This window comes from Salvelinus alpinus, unplaced genomic scaffold, assembly GCF_045679555.1.
Source record: "Salvelinus alpinus unplaced genomic scaffold, SLU_Salpinus.1 scaffold_40, whole genome shotgun sequence".
NCBI lineage: Eukaryota > Metazoa > Chordata > Actinopteri > Salmoniformes > Salmonidae > Salvelinus > Salvelinus alpinus.
Window position 1 is genome coordinate 2,996,000 of NW_027255981.1, and position 24,868 is coordinate 3,020,867.

At 41.6% G+C, this 24,868-nt stretch overlaps 3 protein-coding genes across 3 annotated transcripts in view; 1 reads left to right on the top strand and 2 right to left on the bottom strand.

The window, feature by feature from the left end:
• LOC139567014 (zinc finger protein 180-like) overlaps positions 1–24,868 on the top strand; it is a 740,647-nt gene that overhangs the window by 560,270 nt on the left and 155,509 nt on the right. The window lies entirely within an intron of this gene.
• LOC139567006 (zinc finger protein 180-like) overlaps positions 1–24,868 on the bottom strand; it is a 497,856-nt gene that overhangs the window by 362,577 nt on the left and 110,411 nt on the right. The gene's annotated exons all lie outside the window — the stretch shown is intronic.
• On the bottom strand, positions 1,600–10,693 carry LOC139567005 (zinc finger protein 180-like). The gene is made up of 2 exons (XM_071388423.1): positions 10,120–10,693; positions 1,600–3,844 (listed from the first exon to the last, which is right to left on the bottom strand). The coding sequence occupies exons 1-2, from the start codon at positions 10,466–10,468 to the stop codon at positions 2,799–2,801; spliced, it is 1,395 nt and encodes a 464-aa protein (XP_071244524.1). The 5' UTR covers positions 10,469–10,693; the 3' UTR covers positions 1,600–2,798.

Consider the following 24,868-nt stretch of genomic DNA (forward strand, 5'->3'; position numbering starts at 1 on the left):
TAATATAAGGAATTTGAAATGATTTATACTTTTGATACTTAAATATATTTAAAACCAAATACTTTTAGACTGTTATTCAAGTAGTATTTTACTAGGTAAGTCTGTATTAAGGTATCTATACTTTTACTCAAATATGACAATTGGGTACTTTTCCCACCACTGATCATGAGTCTAATCTGGTCTCCTTCAACATGGTCAGCCTCATTATGAGTCTAATCTGGTCTCCTTCAACATGGTGAGCCTCATTATGAGTCTAATCTGGTCTTCTTCAACATGGTTAGCCTCATTATGAGTCTAATCTGGTCTCCTTCAACATGGTTATCCTCATTATGAGTCTAATCTGGTCTTCTTCAACATGGTTAGCCTCATTATGAGTCTAATCTGGTCTCCTTCAACATGGTGAGCCTCATTATGAGTCTAATCTGGTCTCCTTCAACATGGTGAGCCTCATTATGAGTCTAATCTGGTCTCCTTCGACATGGTGAGCCTCATTATGAGTCTAATCTGGTCTCCTTCGACATGGTGAGCCTCATTATGAGTCTAATCTGGTCTCCTTCAACATGGTGAGCCTCATTATGAGTCTAATCTGATCTCCTTCAACATGGTGAGCCTCATTATGAGTCTATAATATAAGCCAATACTAATCCATCATGTCTGCATTGGACACGCCTATGGGCTGGCAGGTAGCCTGGTGGTTAGAGCATTGGGCCAGAAACCAAAAGATTGGTGGATCGAATCTCGAGCTGACAAGGTAAAAATCTGTCGTTCTGCCCCTGAACAAAGCAGTTAAACCACTGTTCCCCGGTAGGCTGTCATTGTAAATAAGAATTGGTTCTTAACTGTCTTGCCTAGTTAAATAAAGCTTAAATTAATAAAATCATTTTTAAATGTAGCAGAATTAAATACCCACAACATTCATTCTGTGGGTACTAGATTGACTCAGTTCAGACTGTCAGCCAGAGAGTGATTGTGTATCAATATCATCAGACTAAATTAAAGTAACAACCAAATAAAACAGACAAACAGGGAATGTTCAATGACCCATAAAGACACTCTAGTTCATTCTGTGAATCAGCCCTTTATTTCCTATCATAAAGAACACCTGTGGAAATGGGCCGTGGATTTAGACATCCATCTGACTCCAAAACAAGACATGATTGAATAGTTGAATAGTGTCTAATCCAAATAATCAGCACAATGGCAGGTGTTAGTACAGGGCTGGAACATAAACCTGCACACCCAGTAGCTAGCTCTCTAGCAGCAAGGTTGGCCATGCATTTTCTAGGTCTATGCATCATCGCTTTAACAGTATTGGTGTAGTCATACAACTTATTCTAACAGTAAACTAACAGCATATTCAGAGCATTTAGAAAGTATTCAGACCCCTGGACTTTTTACACATTTTGTTACGTTACAGCTTTATTCTAAAATGTATTAAATAATATTGATTTCCTCATCAATCTACACACAATACCCCATAATGACATCTGTTAAAGGAATTTAATTCCTATATGTTAGCAACCAATTCAATTAAAACCCTCTGCCCATACATAAGAATTTGTAAGATACTTATTAGCATAAAATGGACAGAAACCAGTCTCAAAATCAATCAATCAATAGCGTTTATTCTCGAGAGTACTGATCATAGTACAATTTACATCAGGTTATATAATAAAAATTATGTCATAGGTTTTAAATAGGCCACCTGTTAAACAATCTGCAACCAGCCCAAGGTCTCACCCCTCCCTGGGTAGAGACAGAATTTCCTGTAAGAACACAGCCTTCCAGCCTGTCTGAAGATAACTCCATTCTTTCTAACAAGGAACACATTATATTCAGCATTATGATTCATAGGTTCATTCATCCATACAGTAACATAGAATTATAACTAAACAGAATACTACTAAGTCAAATGTATACATATTTTAGTCATTATTCATAAAAATCCCGTAACACATCACAATACCCCATAATGACAGTGAAAAACAGAAATACCTTAATTACATAAGTATTCAGAACCTTTGCTATGAGACTCAAAATTGAGCTCAGGTGCATCCTGTTTCCATTAATCATCCTTGAGATGTTTCTACAACTTGATTGGAGTCCACCTGCCATAAATTCATGTCAGATCAAAACGTCTAAAATGGAAGACGTTTGGAACCACCAAGACTCATCCTAGAGCTGGCCTCCCGTTCAAACAGAACAATCAGGAGAGAAGGGCCTTGTTCAGGGAGGTGACCAAAAACCTGCTGGTCACTATGACAGAGCTCCAGAGTTCCTCTGTGGAGATGGGAGAACCTTCCAGAAGGACAACCATCTATACAGCACTCCACCAATCAGGCCTTTATGATAGAGTGGCCAGACGGAAGCCACTCCTCAATAAAAGGCACATGACAGCCCACTTGGAGTTTGCCAAAAGGCCTCTCAGACCATGAGAAACAAGATTCTCTGGTCTGATAAAACCAAGATTGAACTCTTTGGCCTGAATACCAAGCATCACGTCTGGAGGAAACCAGACACCATCCCTACGGTGAACCATGGTGGTGGCAGCATCATGCTGTGGGGATGTTTTCAGTGGCAGGGACTGGCAGACTAGTCAGGATCGAGGGAAAGATGAATGGAGCAAAGTACAAAACAATTTACATTGATGAGGCTAATATCCATATCATGCTGAAATCAATTTAACAGGGAGCGAACGATTAGTGGTCTACATTGTGACATCATTAAAATACTACTACTACAATGTTAAAACATTCTACATTGTGACATTATTTCATTGATATCATGAAACAACTCCTTCATGTATGTATTTTCTGATGTTTGATCAGAGACCTTTTATCAGAGTATCTCTTGTCACATTGATCACAGCTATGAGACTTCTCTCCTGTGTGTGTTCTCTGGTGTATAGTCAGATGGCTAGATGTAACAAAACTCTTCCCACATTGATTACAGCTATAAGATTTCTCTCCTGTGTGTGTTCTCCGGTGTGATACCAGGCTGCTTAAGTGAGTAAAACTCTTCCCACATTGAGTACAGTTATAAGATTTCTCTCCTGTGTGTGTTCTCTGGTGTACAATCCGATGGCTAGATGTAGTAAAACTCATCCCACATTGATCACAGCTATAAGGTTTCTCTCCTGTGTGTTTTCTCTTGTGTGATACCAGGCTGCTTAAGTGAGTAAAACTCTTCCCACATTGAGTACAGCTATAAGGTTTCTCTCCTGTGTGTGTTCTCTGGTGTACAATCAGATGGCTAGACGTAGTAAAACTCTTCCCACATTGATCACAGCTATAAGGTTTCTCTCCTGTGTGTGTTCTCTGGTGTGATACCAGGTTGCTTGACTGAGTAAAACTCTTCCCACATTGATCACAGCTATAAGATTTCTCTCCTGTGTGTTTTCTCTGGTGTGATAACAGGTTGCTTGAATGAGTGAAACTCTTTCCACATTGAGTACAGCTATAAGGTTTCTCTCCTGTATGTGTTCTCTGGTGTATAGTCAGATAGCTAGACGTAGTAAAACTCTTCCCACATTGATCACAGCTATAAGCTTTTTCTCCTGTGTGAATTCTCATGTGTACTTTTAGTGATTTTGATCTTATGTAACTCTTCCCACATTGAGTACAGCTATAAGGTTTCTCTCCTGTGTGTACTCGCTGGTGTATTTTAAGTTCTGATGAAGACTTGCAATGTTTCCCACAGTCAGAGCAGCAATGAGATTTCTTCCCTGTGGGTCTCCGCTGGTGTTTCTTGAGGTGTTTTGATCTGGGGAGACTCTTCTCTGCCTCGTCAGCATCATGAGGTTGTTGAGGCTCCCCAGAGGACCCACGGTAGTCCCGTCTCTCTCCTGTGTAAACAACAAAGTCAGACAGATGGTTAACGGCCCACAACAGCAGAAATCCACCGTAAAAGTTGATGCCAACAGCGAAGCCATGATGTTGTACAACAATTGACATCTAATGAATATTACAATTATTTGACAATTGTCTTAAGACAGTCAAGTGAGCAACAATAGTCAAATGTAGTCTTGTTTTCACATTAGTAGTAATATTGATGATTGTAGGCTAGAAATAAGTTATTAAAGTTGTTGGAATCCTAAGCAGTGTGCCATACAACTTTTGGTCTCCAATATAGGCCCCTTTCTGTGTTTACTAAAATTAGTGCACGAGGGCAATGCGCACACAATTTGGTTGCAGAAGCTCCTCCATGCAAATGAGAAAACAACTAGTTATACCAATACCATAGACCTACTGTAGGACCCATTACTTCACCTAACAACAACAACATAGACCTGCTGTAGGACCCATAACTTCACCTAACAACAACAACATAGACCTACTGTAGGACCCATAACTTCACCTGATAACAACATAGACCTACTGTAGGACCCATAACTTCACCTAACATAGACTTACTGTAGGACCCATTACTTCACCTAACAACAACGTAGACCTACTGTAGGACCCATAACTTCACCTAACAACAATATAGACCTAGGACTATAAATTATTTAATATTTCAGGTATTTCCCACTAGGCTACTCTTTAATGTGTTGTCATTCTAAATGTCCTGAATAAAGGAAAATAGCTCTGTGTGTTGTACAATAGCCTATCCATCAAGGAACAGTTCTCTACACTAGAGGTCGATCGACTATGATTTTTCAATGCCGATACCGATTATTGGAGGACCAAAAAAGGCCGATACCGATTAATCGGACGATTTTTATATATATATTTGTAATAATGACAATTACAATAATACTGAATGAACACTTTTATTTTAACTTAATACATCAATAAAAGCAATTTAGCCTCAAATAAATAATGAAACATGTTCAATTTGGTTTAAATAATGCAAAAACAAAGTGTTGGAGAAGAAAGTAAAAGTGCAATATGTGCCATGTAAAAAAGCTAACGTTTAAGTTCCTTGCTCAGAACATGAGAACATATGAAAGCTGGTCATTCCTTTTAACATGAGTCTTCAATATTCCCAGGTAATAAGTTTTAGGTTGTAGTTATTATAGGACTATTTCTCTCTATACCATTTGTATTTCATATACCTTTGACTATTGGATGTTCTAATAGGTACTTTAGTATTGCCAGCCTAATCTCGGGAGTTGATAGGCTTGAAGTCATAAACAGCGCAATGCTTGAAGCATTGCGAAGAGCTGCTGGCAAACGGAGTAAAGTGCTGTTTGAATGAATGCTTACGAGCCTGCTGCTGCCTACCACCGCTCAGTCAGACCGCTCTATCAAATCATAGACTTAATTATAATATAATAACACACAGAAATACGAGCCTTAGGTCATTAATATGGTCAAATCCAGAAACTATCATTTCGAAAACAAAACATTTATTCTTTCAGTGAAATACGGAACCGTTACGTAGGTACATTCCATCAAGACGAAATCAGCAACAGCTGACTTGCAGACCCATCAACCATAGGGTTCAGGGAGCGGCACTATATGGCGGCCCTCCAGCTCAGGGCGAACGTTTACCCCACAAAGGAAGCGTTGGCCCGGGGGCGCAACAAAGAAAACGCGTCAGTATTTTATCTAACGGGTGGCATCCATAAGTCTAAATATTGCTGTTACATTGCACAACCTTCAATGTTATGTCACAATTACGTAAAATTCGGGCAAATTAGTTCGCAACGAGCCAGGCGGCCCAAACTGTTGTATATACCCTGACTCTGTTGCACAGAATGCAAGAGAAGTGACACAATTTCCCTAGTTAAAAGAAATTCATGTTAGCAGGAAATATTAACTAAATATGCAGGTTTAAAAATATATACTTGTGTATTGATTTTAAGAAAGGGGTTGATGTTTATGGTTAGGTACACATTGGTGCAACGACTGTGCTTTTTTGCGAATGCGCTTGTTAACTTCTCTAGGGTAGGGGGCAGCATTCGGTATTCCTTTGTGTATTGAAGAAGTACGGCCATCTTGAATGAGAGTCACATTAAGTGTCCTGTTAGATAGAAGCGCGTGAGCAGAAAGCTGGCTACAGCTGGTTTTAATCCTGTATTGAACACAGATCATCCAGTCTTCAATTTTATCGATTATTAACGTTAAAAAAGACCTCAAGTTGTATTCCAAAAGTAGTTTGAATTTTTTTGGCAAAGTTTACAGGTAACCTTTGAGCTATTTTGTCGTCACGTTTGAGCAAGTTGGAACCTGTGTTTTTCTGGATCAAACGCGCCAAATAAATGACATTTTGGATATATGTCGACGGAATTAATCGAACAAAAGGACCATTTGTGATGTTTATGGGAAATATTGGAGTGCCAACAACAGAAGCTCGTCAAAGGTAAGGCATGAATTATATTTTTATTTCTGCGTTTTGTGTCGTGCCTGCAGGGTTGAAATATGCTGATCTCTCTTTGTTTACAATGGTGCTATCCTCAGATAATAGCATTGTTTGCTTTTGCTGAAAAGCCTATTTGAATTCTGACATGATGGCTGGATTCACAACCAGTGTAGCTTTAATTTGGTATCTTTCATGTGTGATTTAATGAAAGTTTGATTTTTATAGTAATTTTCATAGTAATTAATTTTCATTTGGCGCTCTGCATTTTCTCTGGCTTTTTTGCCAAGTGAGACAGTAGCGCCCCGCCTAAACTCAGATTTTTGGATATAAATATGAACTTTACCGAACAAAACATACATGTATTGTGTAACATGAAGTCCTATAACTGTCATCTGATGAAGATCATCAAAGGTTAGTGATTAATTTTCTCTCTATTTCTGCTTTTTATTACTCCTCTCTTTGGCTGGAAAAATGGCTGTCTTTTTCTGTGACTTGGCTCATACCTAACATAATCGTTGTGTGCTTTCATCGTAAAACCTTTTTGAAATCGGACACTTTGGCTGGATTTACAACAAGTGTATCTTTAAAATGGTGTAAAATACTTGTATGTTTGAGGAATTAAAATTATGGGATTTCTGTTGTTTTGAATTTGGCGCCCTGCAGTTTCACTGGCTGTTGACGAGGTGGGACGCTACCGTCCCACATACCCTAGAGAAGTTAAATCACCCGTTTGGCGAAGTAGGCTGTGATTCAATGATAAATTAACAGGCACCACATCAATTACATGAAATGCAGGACACGCTAGATAAACTAGTAATATCATCAACCATGTGTAGTTAACTAGTGATTATGTTAAGATTGATTGTTTTTTATAAGATACATTTAATGCTAGCTAGCACCTTACCTTGGCTCCTTGCTGCACTCGCATAACAGACTGCGACGCAGTCTCCTCGTGGAGTGCAATGTAATGGGCCATGATCGGTGTCCAAAAATGCCGATTACCGATTGTTATGAAAACTTGAAATCGGCCCTAATTAATCGGCCATTCCGATTAATCGGTCGACCTCTACTCTACACATTATGAGCTAAGTATCTCTGTGTGCAAACAGACTAACGAGACCCTACTGTAAATCAAGCAGACAATAACATTATAAACATCAATTTGTTAGGGATGTGGGATCCAACATGGAGTACGGCATAACTGTCTTTACCAGAGTAATGAATGAAGAAGCACTGGTGTTGTTGTTGCATGTTGTGATGTTTGTCATGTGACTGTCATTCAGAAAATTATTTCCTGGATCAGCTGATGATAGTTGAACATGTGACTGTAACTAAACAGCTACAGTATTAAGAATTATGTGTAATTATTGAAGAACCACATTAATGACAGTATCCATTTGGGCGTTGTGAATCAACTTAAGGTGACTCTCGGATTCAGCAAACTCTGAAATTATTTAGGATTTATGTGCCCATGAAAACTGTTTCCCCAGCGTAACATAAGGAGACACTAAATGTTACGTAGTTAGAGTGCATTTCAGAGATCTGAATACAAAAAAACTGTCCGACAGCAAGATCCAGTATTTAAGTTGAAGTTCATCATATGACAAGCTTAACGTTATGATTATAACTACTGTTCCCTGAAGGAGGGAAACTAGGTACAACATACTATTAAATCCACATGTTATGACTAACTACTGTTCCCTGAAGGAGGGAAACTAGGTACAACATACTATTAAATCCACGCCTCGCTGGAAGCCCGCCTTCCACAGGTGATGAGCGTGAGACTCGGATTTATTCGTTAAATTTAATACTGCACTTCACCAACCCAGGAAGTGGCGGGGTCAAACAGGTGTTGTAACTCGTTCATAATTGGCACAAAGATCGGTAGAAATGGTAAGATAAATTGGCAATCCAAATGGAAATGAAAAAAGTTTGCCAATTTTACCAGAAACTTCAGGAGCATAATGTCAGAATTTACGAAGGCCAGCAGCAGGTCGGGAATTGGTTATTTTCTTTTGGTTAAATTGATCTCTGGCTTCCTCAAGTAATTTGTGTTAATTATTTAATCAAACGCTTGAAGCATCAGTTCAATTCAAGGTCTACATGGTTCTATGTGTCTATATGGAAAAATACACATCATATCATTTCAACCAATCAATTGGTAGAAAGAAAATAATATTTTTTAAATCTGGGACAGCCCTAGAACATACAGCATACATGCATTCAGTCCCTTTTTACACATTTTGTTACGTTACAGCCTTATTCTAAAATTCCCTTTTTTTTTATGATCAATCTTCAGACAATACCTCATAATGACATCACAATACCCCATAAAAGTGAGAAAAAAAGTTTAGAAATGCTTGCATACCAGTGGAAGTATGTCTGTAGGTCATGCCAGTAGGCTACAGTAGGTTGTATCTCTCTAGGTCATGCCAGTAGGCTACAGTAGGTTGTAACTCTCGAGGTCATGCCAGTAGGCTACAGTAGGTTGTATCTCTCTAGGTCATGCCAGTAGGCTACAGTAGGTTGTAACTCTCTAGGTCATGCCAGTAATTTACAGTAGGTTTTATCTCTCTAGGGCATGCCAGTAGGTTACAGTAGGTTGTATCTCTCTATGTCATGCCAGTAGGCTACAGTAGGTTGTAACTCTCTAGATCATGCCAGCAGGATACAGTAGGTTGTATCTCTCTAGGTCATGCCAGTAGGCTACAGTAGGTTAAATCTCTCTAGGGCATGCCAGTAGTTTACAGTAGGTTGTATCTCTCTAGGTCATGCCAGTAGGTTACAGTAGGTTGTATCTCTCTAGGTCATGCCAGTAGGCTACAGTAGGTTGTAAATCTCTAGGTCATGCCAGTAGGCTACAGTAGGTTGTATCTCTAGGTCATGCCAGCAGGCTACAGTAGGTTGTATCTCTCTAGGTCATGCCAGTAGGCTACAGTAGGTTGTAACTCTCTAGGTCATGCCAGTAGGTTACAGTAGGTTGTAAATCTCTTGGTCATGCCAGTAGGCTACAGTAGGTTGTATCTTTCTAGGTCATGCCAGTAGGCTACAGTAGGTTGTAACTCTCTAGGTCATGCCAGTAGGTTACAGTAGGTTGTAACTCTCTAGGTCATGCCAGTAGGTTACAGTAGGTTGTATCCAAGTGGAAACAATTATCAACCCAATGTGGAAAGTGTCAAATTTGGTCAACAACAAAATGAATGGCTTATTTGCGATGTGGGGTTTACTTGATCCAACAGAAGTTTCGTAATGCTTAAGTTGTTATGTGGACACGTGACATACCGAAAACTTTGATAAAAACAATATAGGAGTTGTCTCCAGATCGCTAAGCATATTAATGCTAGTAGCTTAGCATCCCTCTCCATTGAATACAGGGGGTTGAAGTCAACAACCCACATAGAATATAAACAATAGATTACAATAATAAGATTTATCCACCAATCCAAAGAAAGGATTGGCGGGAGCTAGACAACCCGCAGTGCTGCTTTGTGGACAACAACTCCACTTGTTAGGGCGGAGAGACATCTTGTCAGTATATCCATAATCTTTGGTGTAGCCAACCCAACTCTCGCATGGCACTATTGGGGGGCACGGTGTGCAGTAAATCATCACTACATTAAAATTGCTACCGTGCCCCCCAGTCTGCGGTCAGCAATAGACCCTTCTCAAATATATATGTTAAGTCACTTTTTGCTCTCTACGTCGTCTGATTCTAGACATACCAGTCATCATCCCAGGGTCCACTGTTGAAGAGGTATTGATGAGCCAACTCTGAATATCCAAAGTTAAAAACAAATTTAAGGCAGTACTTACTGGTGTTAATCAGATCTCCTATCTCCTCCTCTTCATCTTCATCTTTCAATGTGACAGTAATCTCCCCTTCCTTCTTCACTCCAAAAACTACATCCCCCTCTTTCTCTTCCTCCTCTTCTTTTACTGTAACATCCTCCTCCTCTTTCACTCTGAACGCGTCTTCCTCTTCTTTCACTGAAACGTCTTTCTCTACTTCTTTCACGGTAACAGCCTCACCCTCTACTTCTTGTTTTACTGTGACATCCTCTTCTTCCTTCTCCTCTTTCACCACAATGTTCAGCCCCAGAGCTTCTGTCTCCGTCCAGCAGACCGCCTCTTCTTTAACAAAGGAGTAGTTTAGTGAGCTCATGTTCGGGGATGTTAGCTAGCTAGCTATCAATAGCAACTAGGCTAGTGTTAACTTAACCAGACCGCTACTATAGCTGACTAATACAAAATAACGTAATATTAAATTAAATAGGTTAACAATTAGATACGACAGACGTGTGTCTAAAACACAGTAGCTAATGTAGACCGAAATCGTATAAATAGCTCGAATCTGTCGGCTATGTTGGCTAGCAAGCTACCGAGGTGGTTGACTAGCTGTTTATGAAGAACTGTCCACTAGATTATACGTCACGCTAGCAGCATCGCCTGAAAGACGCACATCGCCGTCTGCTGACTGGAGTAAGAAACGCAGTTGAGGATAATATTTTATTTTCAGACAAAGATTATTTTAAATGGATTTAATTAAATAATACTATTATATTAAGACATACAAAGACAGGAATGTGTTGATCGATTAGTGCGAATAAAAAATGTTTACTACAGCACATTTAAGGCAGTTTCATTAAGTCAAACTAAATCTAAATAAGTAGCTAGCTACTGTAGGTCTATACTGCTCCTACATGGTGTAAATACTGCTCCTACATGGTGTAACAATACATCATGTAGATGTATATAATGAACAGACTAAGTCTATACTGCTCCTACATGGTGCAACAACACATCATGTAGATGTATATAATGAACAGACTCGGTCTATACTGCTCCTACATGGTGTAACAATACATCATGTAGATGTATATAATGAACAGACTAGGTCTATACTGCTCCTACATGGTGTAACAATACATCATGTAGATGTATATAATGAACAGACTAGATCTATACTGCTCCTACATGGTGTAACAATACATCATGTAGATGTATATAATGAACAGACTAGGTCTATACTGCTCCTACATGGTGTAACAATACATCATGTAGATGTATATAATGAACAGACTAGGTCTATACTGCTCCTACATGGTGTAACAATACATCATGTAGATGTATATAATGAACAGACTAGGTCTATACTGCTCCTACATGGTGTAACAATACATCATGTAGATGTATACTACCGTTCAAAAGTTTGGGGTCACTTAGAAATGTCCTTGTTTTTGAAAGAAAGAAAAGCTATTTTTTGTAAACAGTGTGTGGGTCTGCTTGTTCTTTAACAAAGCTTTTGTAAACAGTGTTTTTGCATGCAGCAATTCAACCATGAAGGCCTGATTCACACAGTCACCTCTGAACAGTTGATGTTGAGATGTGTCTGTTACTTGAACTCTGTGAAGCATTTATTTGGGCTGCAATCTGAGGTGCAGTTAACTCTAATGAACGTATCTTCTGCAGCAGAGGTAACTCTGGGTCTTCCTTTCCTGTGGCAATCCTCGTGAGAGCCACCCATACCTTGTCACAACACAACTGATTGGCTCAAACACATTAAGAAGGAAAGAAATTCCACAAATTAACATTTAACAAGGCACACCTGTTAATTTAATTCCAGGTGACTACTTCATGAGGCAAAGGCAAAGGGTGACTGCTTTGAAGAATCTCAAATATAAAATACATTTTGATTTGTTTAACACTTTTTTGGTTACTACATGATTCAATATGTGTTATTTCATAGTTTGTCTTCACTATTATTCTACAATGTAGAAAATAGTAAAAATAAAGAAAAACCCTTGAATGAGTAGGTGTGTCCAATCTTTTGACTGGTACTGTATGTAAATGTGATATTTCAGTTGTTGTTTTTGTTACATTTGAAACATTTATAAAAACCTGTTTTTGCTTTGTCATTATGGGGTATTGTTATGTCATTATGGGGTATTGTGATGTCATTATGGGGTATTGTGTGTAGAATAATGAGGGTAAAATATTGATTTAATCCATTTTAGAATAACGTAACAAAATGTGGAAAAAGTGAAGGGGTCTGAATACTTTCCAAATGCGCTGTAAATATAGGGGCAGTAGTTAGTGACATCACTTCATGAAACAGGAGGTAGAAATATATAACATAGGTTCACAATATCAACATTCAATGTATCAAAATATTTACCAAGCTGGAAGTGGAAACGCCAGCCCAGCCACAATCCTAGAGGTTCACTGATGATCAACCTCCTCCTTCACATCTGACTCCTGATGATCAACCTCCTCCTTCACATCTGACTCCTGATGAACAACCTCCTCCTTCACATATTTACATTTACATTTAAGTCATTTAGCAGACGCTCTTATCCAGAGCGACTTACAAATTGGTGCATTCACCTTATGATATCCAGTGGAACAACCACTTTACAATAGTGCATCTAACTCTTTTAAGGGGGGGGGGGGGGTTAGAAGGATTACTTTATCCTATCCTAGGTATTCCTTAAAGAGGTGGGGTTTCAGGTGTCTCCGGAAGGTGGTGATTGACTCCGCTGACCTGGCGTCGTGAGGGAGTTTGTTCCACCATTGGGGTGCCAGAGCAGCGAACAGTTTTGACTGGGCTGAGCGGGAACTGTACTTCCTCAGAGGTAGGGAGGCGAGCAGGCCAGAGGTGGATGAACGCAGTGCCCTTGTTTGGGTGTAGGGCCTGATCAGAGCCTGAAGGTACGGAGGTGCCGTTCCCCTCACAGCTCCGTAGGCAAGCACCATGGTCTTGTAGCGGATGCGAGCTTCAACTGGAAGCCAGTGGAGAGAGCGGAGGAGCGGGGTGACGTGAGAGAACTTGGGAAAGTTGAACACCAGACGGGCTGCGGCGTTCTGGATGAGTTGTAGGGGTTTAATGGCACAGGCAGGGAGCCCAGCCAACAGCGAGTTGCAGTAATCCAGACGGGAGATGACAAGTGCCTGGATTAGGACCTGCGCCGCTTCCTGCGTGAGGCAGGGTCGTACTCTGCGAATGTTGTAGAGCATGATACTACAGGAACGGGTCACCGCCTTGATGTTAGTTGAGAACGACAGGGTGTTGTCCAGGATCACGCCAAGGTTCTTAGCACTCTGGGAGGAGGACACAATGGAGTTGTCAACCGTGATGGCGAGATCATGGAACGGGCAGTCCTTCCCCGGGAGGAAGAGCAGCTCCGTCTTGCCGAGGTTCAGCTTGAGGTGGTGATCCGTCATCCACACTGATATGTCTGCCAGACATGCAGAGATGCGATTCACCACCTGGTTATCAGAGGGGGGAAAGGAGAAGATTAATTGTGTGTCATCTGCATAGCAATGATAGGAGAGACCATGTGAGGATATGACAGAGCCAAGTGACTTGGTGTATAGCGAGAATAGGAGAGGGCCTAGAACAGAGCCCTGGGGGACACCAGTGGTGAGAGCACGTGGTGCGGAGACAGATTCTCGCCACGCCACCTGGTAGGAGCGACCTGTCAGGTAGGACGCAATCCAAGCGTGGGCCGCGCCGGAGATGCCCAGCTCGGAGAGGGTGGAGAGGAGGATCTGATGGTTCACAGTATCAAAGGCAGCCGATAGGTCTAGAAGGATGAGAGCAGAGGAGAGAGAGTTAGCTTTAGCAGTGCGGAGCGCCTCCGTGACACAGAGAAGAGCAGTCTCAGTTGAATGACTAGTCTTGAAACCTGACTGATTTGGATCAAGAAGGTCATTCTGAGAGAGATAGCAGGAGAGCTGGCCAAGGACGGCACGTTCAAGAGTTTTGGAGAGAAAAGAAAGAAGGGATACTGGTCTGTAGTTGTTGACATCGGAGGGATCGAGTGTAGGTTTTTTCAGAAGGGGTGCAACTCTCGCTCTCTTGAAGACGGAAGGGACGTAGCCAGCGGTCAAGGATGAGTTGATGAGCGAGGTGAGGTAAGGGAGAAGGTCTCCGGAAATGGTCTGGAGAAGAGAGGAGGGGATAGGGTCAAGCGGGCAGGTTGTTGGGCGGCCGGCCGTCACAAGACGCGAGATTTCATCTGGAGAGAGAGGGGAGAAAGAGGTCAAAGCACAGGGTAGGGCAGTGTGAGCAGAACCAGCTGTGTCGTTTGACTTAGCAAACGAGGATCGGATGTCGTCGACCTTCTTTTCAAAATGGTTGACGAAGTCATCAGCAGAGAGGGAGGAGGGGGGAGGAGGGGGAGGAGGATTCAGGAGGGAGGAGAAGGTGGCAAAGAGCTTCCTAGGGTTAGAGGCAGATGCTTGGAATTTAGAGTGGTAGAAATTGGCTTTAGCAGCAGAGACAGAAGAGGAGAATGTAGAGAGGAGGGAGTGAAAGGATGCCAGGTCCGCAGGGAGGCGAGTTTTCCTCCATTTCCGCTCGGCTGCCCGGAGCCCTGTTCTGTGAGCTCGCAATGAGTCGTCGAGCCACGGAGCAGGAGGGGAGGACCGAGCCGGCCTGGAGGATAGGGGACATAGAGAGTCAAAGGATGCAGAAAGGGAGGAGAGGAGGGTTGAGGAGGCAGAATCAGGAGATAGGTTGGAGAAGGTTTGAGCAGAGGGAAGAGATGATAGGATGGAAGAGGAGAGAGTAGCGGGGGAGAGAGAGCGAAGGTTGGGACAGCGCGATACCATCCGAGTAGGGGCAGTGTGGGAAGTGTTGGATGAGAGCGAGAGGGAAAAGGATACAAGGTAGTGGTCGGAGACTTGGAGGGGAGTTGCAATGAGATTAGTGGAAGAACAGCATCTAGTAAAGATGAGGTCAAGCGTATTGCCTGCCTTGTGAGTAGGGGGGGAAGGTGAGAGGGTGAGGTCAAAAGAGGAGAGGAGTGGAAAGAAGGAGGCAGAGAGGAATGAGTCAAAGGTAGACGTGGGGAGGTTAAAGTCACCCAGAACTGTGAGAGGTGAGCCATCCTCAGGAAAGGAACTTATCAGGGCGTCAAGCTCATTGATGAACTCTCCAAGGGAACCTGGAGGGCGATAAATGATAAGGATGTTAAGCTTGAAAGGGCTGGTAACTGTGACAGCATGGAATTCAAAGGAGGCGATAGACAGATGGGTCAGGGGAGAAAGAGAGAATGTCCACTTGGGAGAGATGAGGATCCCAGTGCCACCACCCCGCTGACCAGAAGCTCTCGGGGTGTGCGAGAACACGTGGGCAGACGAGGAGAGAGCAGTAGGAGTAGCAGTGTTATCAGTGGTAATCCATGTTTCCGTCAGTGCCAAGAAGTCGAGGGACTGGAGGGAAGCATAGGCTGAGATGAACTCTGCCTTGTTGGCCGCAGATCGGCAGTTCCAGAGGCTGCCTGAGACCTGGAACTCCACGTGGGTCGTGCGCGCTGGGACCACCAGGTTAGAGTAGCAGCGGCCACGCGGTGTGAAGCGTTTGTATGGTCTGTGCAGAGAGGAGAGAACAGGGATAGACAGACAAAATAGTTGACAGGCTACAGAAGAGGCTACGCTAATGCAAAGGAGATTGGAATGACAAGTGGACTACACGTCTCGAATGTTCAGAAAGTTAAGCTTACGTTGCATATGACTCCAGTGATCAATCCAGAGAGTCTTCTTTCTTGGGGAATCCCGATGGACGACGTCATCCAATAGGCTGGTCATCACGACCACCGCCCACAAGTTAATTGTCATTCAGGTTATCAATGGGAAGAGCATTAGCAATATGTCCTGTCTGGTAACTTGTCTCGTTCAATGGATTTACATTGGCAGGTGTAAAAAAAAAACTCAGTTGATTTCAAACTGAGGAAAAACTTTTGTAAGTCTTTAACTGTATCAAAGTCTGTGGCCTGTGATGTTGGGACAAATGATAGTCCCTTATTATACAAGAGATAAAATCCACAAATTCTACAGCACAATGGCAGAGTCATGTCTTAAGTGTAAAATTAACAATGACTCAATAATCCTTCTGGGAATGTTATGATGTCATAAAGTTATGGGCGGAGTTAGAAAGTTGGCTGTCAGAAGTACAGTTATACAATGTAAAATTACTTTTAATCTGTCTGTCTGTATATTTCAAGACATGGCATATGAGGGTGCAGTGAGATACCCGATGGTTGGATGATACTTTTCTCATCAATCATCTTAAATATTATACTTTATTAAAACCTGGAAATCAACCAATCCTCTGTTGTTAATTCAATAGAATGGGATAATGCTTTATTATATAAGTGTTGAAAGTGAGTGGGAGACGGAGAGAAATAAAATGGTGCTGATGCGGGCGCTGGGGGTGTGTTCTAGTGGGTCTGGGCAGGTGTGATGTAGTTAATGGAGATGGAGGTGTGTTCTAGTGGGTCTGGGCAGGTGTGATGTAGTTAATGGAGATGGAGGTGTGTTCTATTGGGTCTGGGCAGGTGTGATGTAGTTAATGTTTGTATGTGTATGTTTTGTATTTTTATAAAATAAAATATTTTAAAAGTCCCAATGCAAAGTTACACCTCACTGTTCTATTTTTTGAGTTATTACATTAAACCAATCAGAATTCAGAAGAATGCCAAAGTCAGGTGTGAAGTAATATGGAGGACCAGCCTATTCCCTATGATGTAAACTACAACAGAAATAACTTCAAATGTAGAACTTCAAATTAAAACAATAATTTGCGCTCATGACTTGAGTGATTGAAGTAAACCAACGTTTTGGAAATACATAACGCCATCTAACCAAATATCAAAGAATGTTAACTATATGCAGTTATTTTTGCCAGCCAGCTAACGTTAGCTATATGCAGTTATCTTAGCCAGCCAGCTAACGTTAGCTATATGCAGTTATCTTAGCCAGCCAGCTAACATTAGCTATTTAGCCAACTAGCTCTGGTCAGCGAGCTGGAGCCCAACTACTGGAGACCAGTTAGAACCCAACTAACAAAACCCAACTAAAACATGACTGCAGATCAAAAGAGCAGAGACATACAGAATGATGCAAAAAAAAATCCCCAACATCCAAAATAGATAGATTCCATTTGCAGATATCAGTCAGCGCGCTAGCAGTAAGCCAACGTGGAAAAAGTTACAAAAATAGGTTCATTACTCAAGGCTTTGAGCGACACAGAATTTAGAACAGCCATATTAGTATAGATGAAGTCACACGCCGTAGCAGCGTAGCCATTATGTCATATATTAAATCACTGGCCGTGTTCGAGAGCGTCAAATCCATGCTGCGTTGTGGGTAAACGGTGACTGGCTGACTGATTTATAAATAATAATGAGTAGTTATTTATGATGCAAGGTGATTTGTAAATTAGTCAGTCAGCAGCCACCTGCACTGTCGGCTGCAATGTCGAACGAGCCCAATACCAAACCAATCAGGTGGTTGTTCGACAAAATGAATCTTCAGACGCCATTGATCACGTGCTGCTGATAAAGTGATGCGGCCATCAGCACACTGCTTTGAAGTTTACTGCTCAGCGATTTCAATGCGTGCCTCGTAGCTCCGGTATCAAACGTAACATCCCCATCGAAAAGTTGGCAAAACAAAAAGGAGCAAGCAGGTTGATTTCCTCTGTCGTTTTGAGCCCACGGCAAGAACGCACCAGAGCTTACCGTGCTAACGGGTTCCCACTAGATAACACACCACACAGTTCACGAAAAGCATGAGGTGTGGTTAACGTTTACAAGCTTTAGCTAGATATCAACCTAGCGTGACCTTCCTGGTCTCTCAAGTCAGTGAGTCAACACAGGAAGGAGCAATTAATGGATAGTTAATTTATTTCCAAAGCTGCAATGCTGGGACACACACAGTATGGATGAATGATCAGTAGTGACGGGATATAAATCCATCGCAGTCAGGTTCAGACAACTGCGTTACCCACTCCAGTCAGCAGCTAGCGGTGTGCGATTTTAAGACAATGCTGTTAGTGTGACGTATAATCTAGTGGACGGAACCCTTCTTTCAGCAGCAGCAACAGTTAGTCAGCCACCTCGGTAGCTTGCTAGAGAAATAGCCGAACCAATAAAGCTCTTTAGACGCTTTGGTGTATATTAGCCACTGTGTTTTAAACCCTATTCTGTCGCCTGTGAAACCATATGGCTGTGCTCAATGTGAGAAGAGTTTTGTTTCATCTAGCCATCTGACTGCACACCAGAGAACACACACAGGAGAGAAATCATATAGCTGTGATCAATGTGGGGCAAGATTTGCTTGGCTAAACCGCCTAGTATCACACCAGAGAACACACACTGGAGAAAAACCTTATAGCTGTGATCAATGTGGGAAGAGTTTTTCTACTTCTAGCTATCTGACTGTACACCAGAGAACACACACAGGAGAGAAACGATATAGCTGTAATCAATGTGGGACAAGATTTGCTTGGCTAAACCGCCTAGTATCACACCAGAGAACACACACGGGAGAGAAACCTTATGGCTGTGATCAATGTGGGAAGAGTTTTTCTACTTCTAGCTCTCTGACTGTACACCAGAGAACACACACAGGAGAGAAATCTTGTAGCTGTAATCAATGTGGGAAGAGTTTTACTCGGCCAAACAGCCTGATAGTACACCAGCGAACACACACAGGAGAGAAATCTCATAGCTGTAATCAATGTGGGAAGAGTTTTACTCAGCCAAACAGCCTGATAATACACCAGCGGACACACACATGAGAGAAACCTCATGGCTGTGATAAATGTGATGAGATAATCTGATAAAAGATCTCTGATCAAATATCAGAAAATACATACATGAAGGAGTTGTTTCATGATATCAATGAAATAATGTCACAATGTAGAATGTTTAAACATTGTTTTAACATTTTAGTAGGAGTGTTTTAATGATGTCACAATGTAGAACCCTAAATGTTTGTCCCCTGTTCTATTGATTTCAGCATGATATGGATATTAGCCTCAGGGGGAAAATCCAGTCTCTGAATTGAAAGAGTACTATTTATGTGATTTAACAAAAAGTGAGTAACAAAAAAAGAGTTGTGTTACACTTACCACATTGGTGACCCACTTGAATCGAAATGCAGCACATCAAAATGTAGCTAGCTGTTTTCTACAAATTGTCCTCTAACCAGTGATGTACACATTATTCCCAGACTCCTTGTGGTTTTTGAGCTGTTCGTTTTAACAGGACTTGCAACCTCATCTCCCTTCTGTCACAAAAATTATTTCAACATGATATCGATGAGTGATGACAAATAAGTGTTGTGTTGGACCTGGAGTCGCCTCCTGGAAAACCGTCGTTATAGGTGAATATGATCTCCGGCTTCGATTTTATTTGATACATGTCACAATATCATCCTAAAGTATGTTTTTTCAATATAGTTTAATTATATTATTGAAATTTATTCGGGACTTTAGACGTGATGCTTTGGAGGAATTTGTTCAAGAAGGAGAGGTTAGCGCCGCACGGCCAGTGTGCTTGCTAATTCAAGAGGGAAATAGTTCGTTCTGGATCCAAACAAAGACGGTTCTGAAGAAAGGACCCCTTGTACAACATTCTGATGGAAGATCAACAAAGATAAGGACCCAATTTGGGATGCGATTTCATATATCTGTCGAACTGTGCTATCGCTACCGTTTGTCTAGAATCAATGCTGCTGTGTGTTAGCTATTGTAGTAAGCTAATATAACGATATATTGTGTTTTCGCTGTAAAACACTTCAAAAATCTGAAATATTTGCTGTATTCACAAGATCTTTGTCTTTCATTAGCTATCCACCATATATTTTTCTGAAATGTTTTATGATGAGTAATTAGGTAGTTGACGTTGGTGTCTGTATTTTCTCTGGCTACTCCCATGCGATTTCTGACTGTAGCTATGATGGTGGCTATGATGGTAGCAGTAATGTAAAACTGATTTATAGCTAAAATATGCACATTTTTCGAACAAAACATAGTTTTATGTGTAACATGTTATAGGACTGTCATCTGAGGGAGTTTTTTCTAGGTTATTTAGGTTGGTTCTAGGTTAGTTAGGTTAGCTTTGTGCATGCTACTTGCATGCTACCGTTGCTGTGAAAAATGTCTGTCTGTCTTTTGTATTTGGTGGTGAGCTAACATAAATATATGTGGTGTTTTCGCTGTAAAACATTTTAAAAATCGGAAATATTGGCTGTATTCACAAGATCTTTGTCTTTCATTTGCTATCCACCATATATTTTTCTGAAATGTTTTATGATGTGTAATTAGGTAGTTGACGTTGGTGTCTGTATTTTCTCTGGCTACTCCCGTGCGATTTCTGACTGTAGCTATGATGGTAGCAGTAATGTAAAACTGATTTATAGCTAAAATATGCAATTTTTTTGAACAAAACATAGATTTATTGTGTAACATGTTATAGGACTGTCATCTGAGGGAGTTTTTTCTAGGTTATTTAGGTTGGTTCTAGGTTAGTTAGGTTGGCTTGTGCATGCTGCCTGCATCCTACTTGTGCTGTGAAAAATGTCTGTCCTCTTTTTTATTTGGTGGTGAACTAACATAAATATATGTGGTGTTTTCTCTGTAAAACATTTTAAAAATCGGACATGTTGGCTGGATTCACAAGATGTTTATCTTTCAAATGCTGTATTGGACTTGTTAATGTGTGAAAGTTAAATATAAAAAAAAAAATTGATTTTGAATTTCGCGCCCTGCACTTGAGCTGGATGTTGTCATAGGTGTACCGGCGTCGGGCTTGCAGCCATAACAGATTTTAAGAGTGTCTGGCCCAGTGCTCCAGTTGTCTTGATAGATGTGGAGAGTCAACACCTTTAGTTGCTCCACCTTGTAATATTTTTGTTGTGGATAAATGACCAGGCAGGAGACGGGAGTACAGTTAGTTTTCGTTTAGTCAAAACCTCTCGAGCTCTACAGTTCCCGGGCACTCTACTGCGCATGTGCATTTCCTATTAGGTGTAGTAACGTAACACTGTCGTAACACTGTAGTCCCGTGTGGCTCAGTTGGTAGAGCATGGCGCTTGCAACGCCAGGGTTGTGGGTTCATTCCCCACGGGGGGACCAGGATGAATATGTATGAACTTTCCAATTTGTAAGTTGCTCTGGATAAGAGCGTCTGCTAAATGACTTAAATGTAAATGTAATGTAATACATCACCGCTTAGTAACAGCATAGTAACTAATATAAACAGATGTAGATCCCAGATACTACACACCTTTTTGGTTTGCTTCCTGTCTTTAAGTTCGGTGTGGGTTTTTCTTTTGTTTGCATCTTCTTGGGCAGAATTAGTGGGTCTCATGGTGGGTGTCTTTGAGGTCCCAGTTGTTGTTACTAATCAACTTTCAGTGGACACCCCCATAGTGTCTTTCAGAACCCCTCCTAAAACCCCACCTGTTTAGTTGTGGTTGTTGTCAGTGATTCTTTGTTAGTTCCCTCTTCTATTTAAGGGACATTTCTGGTTTTCTTGCTGGGGAACGTAACAACAAACAATGTTTTAAAACAAGCTGGTTTGGATGGTGCATCCAATTGTTCATATTTTAATCAATGGCATTTCCTTTGAATGCTCATTAGTCTTTCAGTTGTTAATCTTTTTTATCCTCTTATGTTTGTTGTGGTAAATATTTGTTTATTTCCATAGTTTTTTCCTGTGAAGCCATTGTGTTGCATCCATGTCTGAAATGTGCTGTATAAATAAAGCTTGATTTGAACATATTGCAAAACAAATTAACCCAATGACTGACCAATCAACAGACTCTTGCTAAACCTATGAACAAATATGTGCAAAAGCAACACATATCTTGGTCCATCTTAGTATGAAAAACAGTATATCTTCCACTGTGTCAAAATAGTGTATGGTATGTACGTTTAGTATCACTTTTCAACCAACTCAGTTAATTTGTTGAAAATGAAACATTTTGAAATCAACAATACATCAAAGGATTCAACTACTGAAAACAAACAAACAAATGGATCAATCCCACTTTTCCAGCCTGCTGAAGGTGTGGTGGAGTGGTAAACACCACCCCCGGCTCTACCAGGGGCTTGAGGTGGTCTCCCACAGCTCTGCTTATGTCATGTTCTGTGGCCTTGCAGTTCCATTTCTTGACTGCCCCTGCAACACAGAAACCCATTTAGTCACATTATATAAAACACTCAAAGTAATGGATATGGAGCATCTATGGCCTCAGTTACACCTGGCACCTAAATGTGACTTCTGTCATCCGATCACTCCAAGCTGCATTAGGTTCAGATCTACCAGGATGGGCCTTTGACATAGTCTGGACACAGTCAGGCCACCAAATATGCATAAGCAATGTAAAGAGATAGATATACATCTGTGGGACATCCCTAGCCCGTTGACATTTAAAATGGTTAAGGTTAGGGTTTAGGGTAGGGACGTCCTAAGGATCCCAGATAGCATTGACCATTGTGCACCCATTAAATTGCTGGGAGTTTATACATGGAGTATGCGACTTTCTTTATTTTGATAGTTTATAGTTTATTCGCTGTTAGTCAGCACCTCTACACACACAATTTTTCTGGGTGTGCGCCAGCTCATGTTTTTTAAGGGTAGGTAACAACACATCCGCCACGCTGATCCTCAACACAGGGGCCCTTCAGGGGTGCGTGCTCAGCCCCCTCCTGTACTCCCTGTTCACTCATGACTGCACGGCCAGGCATGACTCCAACACCATCATTAAGTTTGCCGATGCCACAACAGTGGTAGGCCTGATCACCGACAACGAGGAGACAGCCTATATGGAGGAGGTCTGGCTGTGTGGTGCCAGGAAAACAACCTCTCCCTCAACGTGATCAAGACAAAGGAGATGATTGTGGACTACAGGAAAAGGAAGACAGAGCACACCCCCATTCTTATCGACGGGGCTGTAGTGGAGCAGGTTGAGAGCTTCAAGTTCCTTGGTGTCCACATCACTAACAAACTATCATGGTCCAAGCACACCAAGACAGTCATGAAGAGGGCACGACAAAACCTATTCCCCCTCAGGAGACTGAAAAGATTTAGCATGGGTCCTCAGATCCTCAAAAGGTTCTACAGCTGCACCATCGAGAGCATCCTGACTGGTTGCATCCCTGCCTGGTATAGCAACTGATCTGCCTCCGACCACAAGGCACTACAGAGGGTAGTGCGTACAACCCAGTACATCACTTGGGCCAAGCTTCCTGCAATCCAGGACCTCGATACCAGGCGGTGTCAGAGGAAGCCCGCCCCCCACTCTCAGTTATCATCTATGCATAGCCACTTAATAACTCTACCTACATGTACATATTACCTCAATTACCTCGACTAACCGGTGCCCCCGCACATTGACTCTGTACCAGTACCCCCTATATATAGTCTCCACATTGACTCTGTACCGGTACCCCCTGTATATAGTCTCCACATTGACTCTGCAGCAGCTGACTGCCCAGTTCAACGTCAGTTCACCATCTCACCTCATACTATATTGGAGCAGCAGCAGCTGACTGCCCAGTTCAACGTCAGTTCACCGTCTCACCTCATACTGTATTGGAGCAGCAGCAGCTGACTGCCCGGTTCAACGTCAGTTCACAGTCTCACCTCATACTGTATTGGAGCAGCAGCAGCTGACTGCCCGGTTCAACGTCAGTTCACAGTCTCACCTCATACTGTATTGGAGCAGCAGCAGCTGACTGCCCAGTTCAACATCAGTTCACCGTCTCACCTCATACTGTATTGCAGCAGCTGACTGCCCAGTTCAACGTCAGTTCACCGTCTCACCTCATACTGTATTGGAGCAGCAGCAGCTGACTGCCCAGTTCAACATCAGTTCACCGTCCCACCTCATACTGTATTGGAGCAGCAGCAGCTGACTTGATTGTTGATGCTAATCATCATGTGTTGAATCTGAGAGTAAATAGAGCCGACTACAACTCTAAAAATGAAGAGTTCAACTGGAGTTGTTCTCAGATCCTCTAAGAACCGTAGGGTTCTTGGTCAATGAAAAACACCCCCAAAACGTTCTTCAAAGAACTTGTTAGAATGTGGGTTCATCGAGGAACCTCTGTTGTTGCTGGACTTCTTCCGGGAACTTCGCAATTACAACTGAAAACGATGGTGACAAGTTTGGATGCGACAACAAGTTAAAAAGGTTAAGTTGGGTTGATGTTTGGCTCTGAATATGTCTCGAAACAATTTATATAATATTATAACATACTAATGATGAATAACGAAGACAATTATGGTTTTCTGTGAATATCTTCCATAACCTTTCTATAGTTAATTACCGTAAATATTAGAAAGCCGGGTTTGACCGTCGGCGTTGTATGAGCCACAGTACAGTACCGTTATCTAGCTAGCTAACGTTATGTCCTAACTAGGCAGAACTAGGTTTGGATTGTTTCCTCAACTATATTCTTTCCCATATATTGTATATCGTTTCCATAAAGCCAACATGGCTTTACACTCATTAACGTAAGTTTCCAATCTAGAACAGTTCTCACTTTTGTGATAATGAACTAGCTACCGTTAACTAACTGACTAAAGTTAACTAACTAAAGACGGTGACCTGTCCAGACGAGATGTTACAACGAACTGAATCGTCAATGGAGGTCTTCCTTTTTATATAGCCTGCTACAGCATGCAATACTATTAACTCACAAGGGGGCATAACGTTACATGTACAATACTATCCCATTTTGGAAACGTTACATGGACAATAC

What these genes read in the sequence shown, in the direction of transcription:
- LOC139567005 (XM_071388423.1), bottom strand. Translation starts at nt 10,468, where the DNA reads ATGAGCTCACTAAACTACTCCTTTGTTAAAGAAGAGGCGGTCTGCTGG. An exon ending in AGGAGATCTGATTAACACCA is followed by an intron (nt 3,845 to 10,119) that starts GTAAGTACTGCC and finishes TTGTTTACACAG; the next exon opens with GAGAGAGACGGGACTACCGT.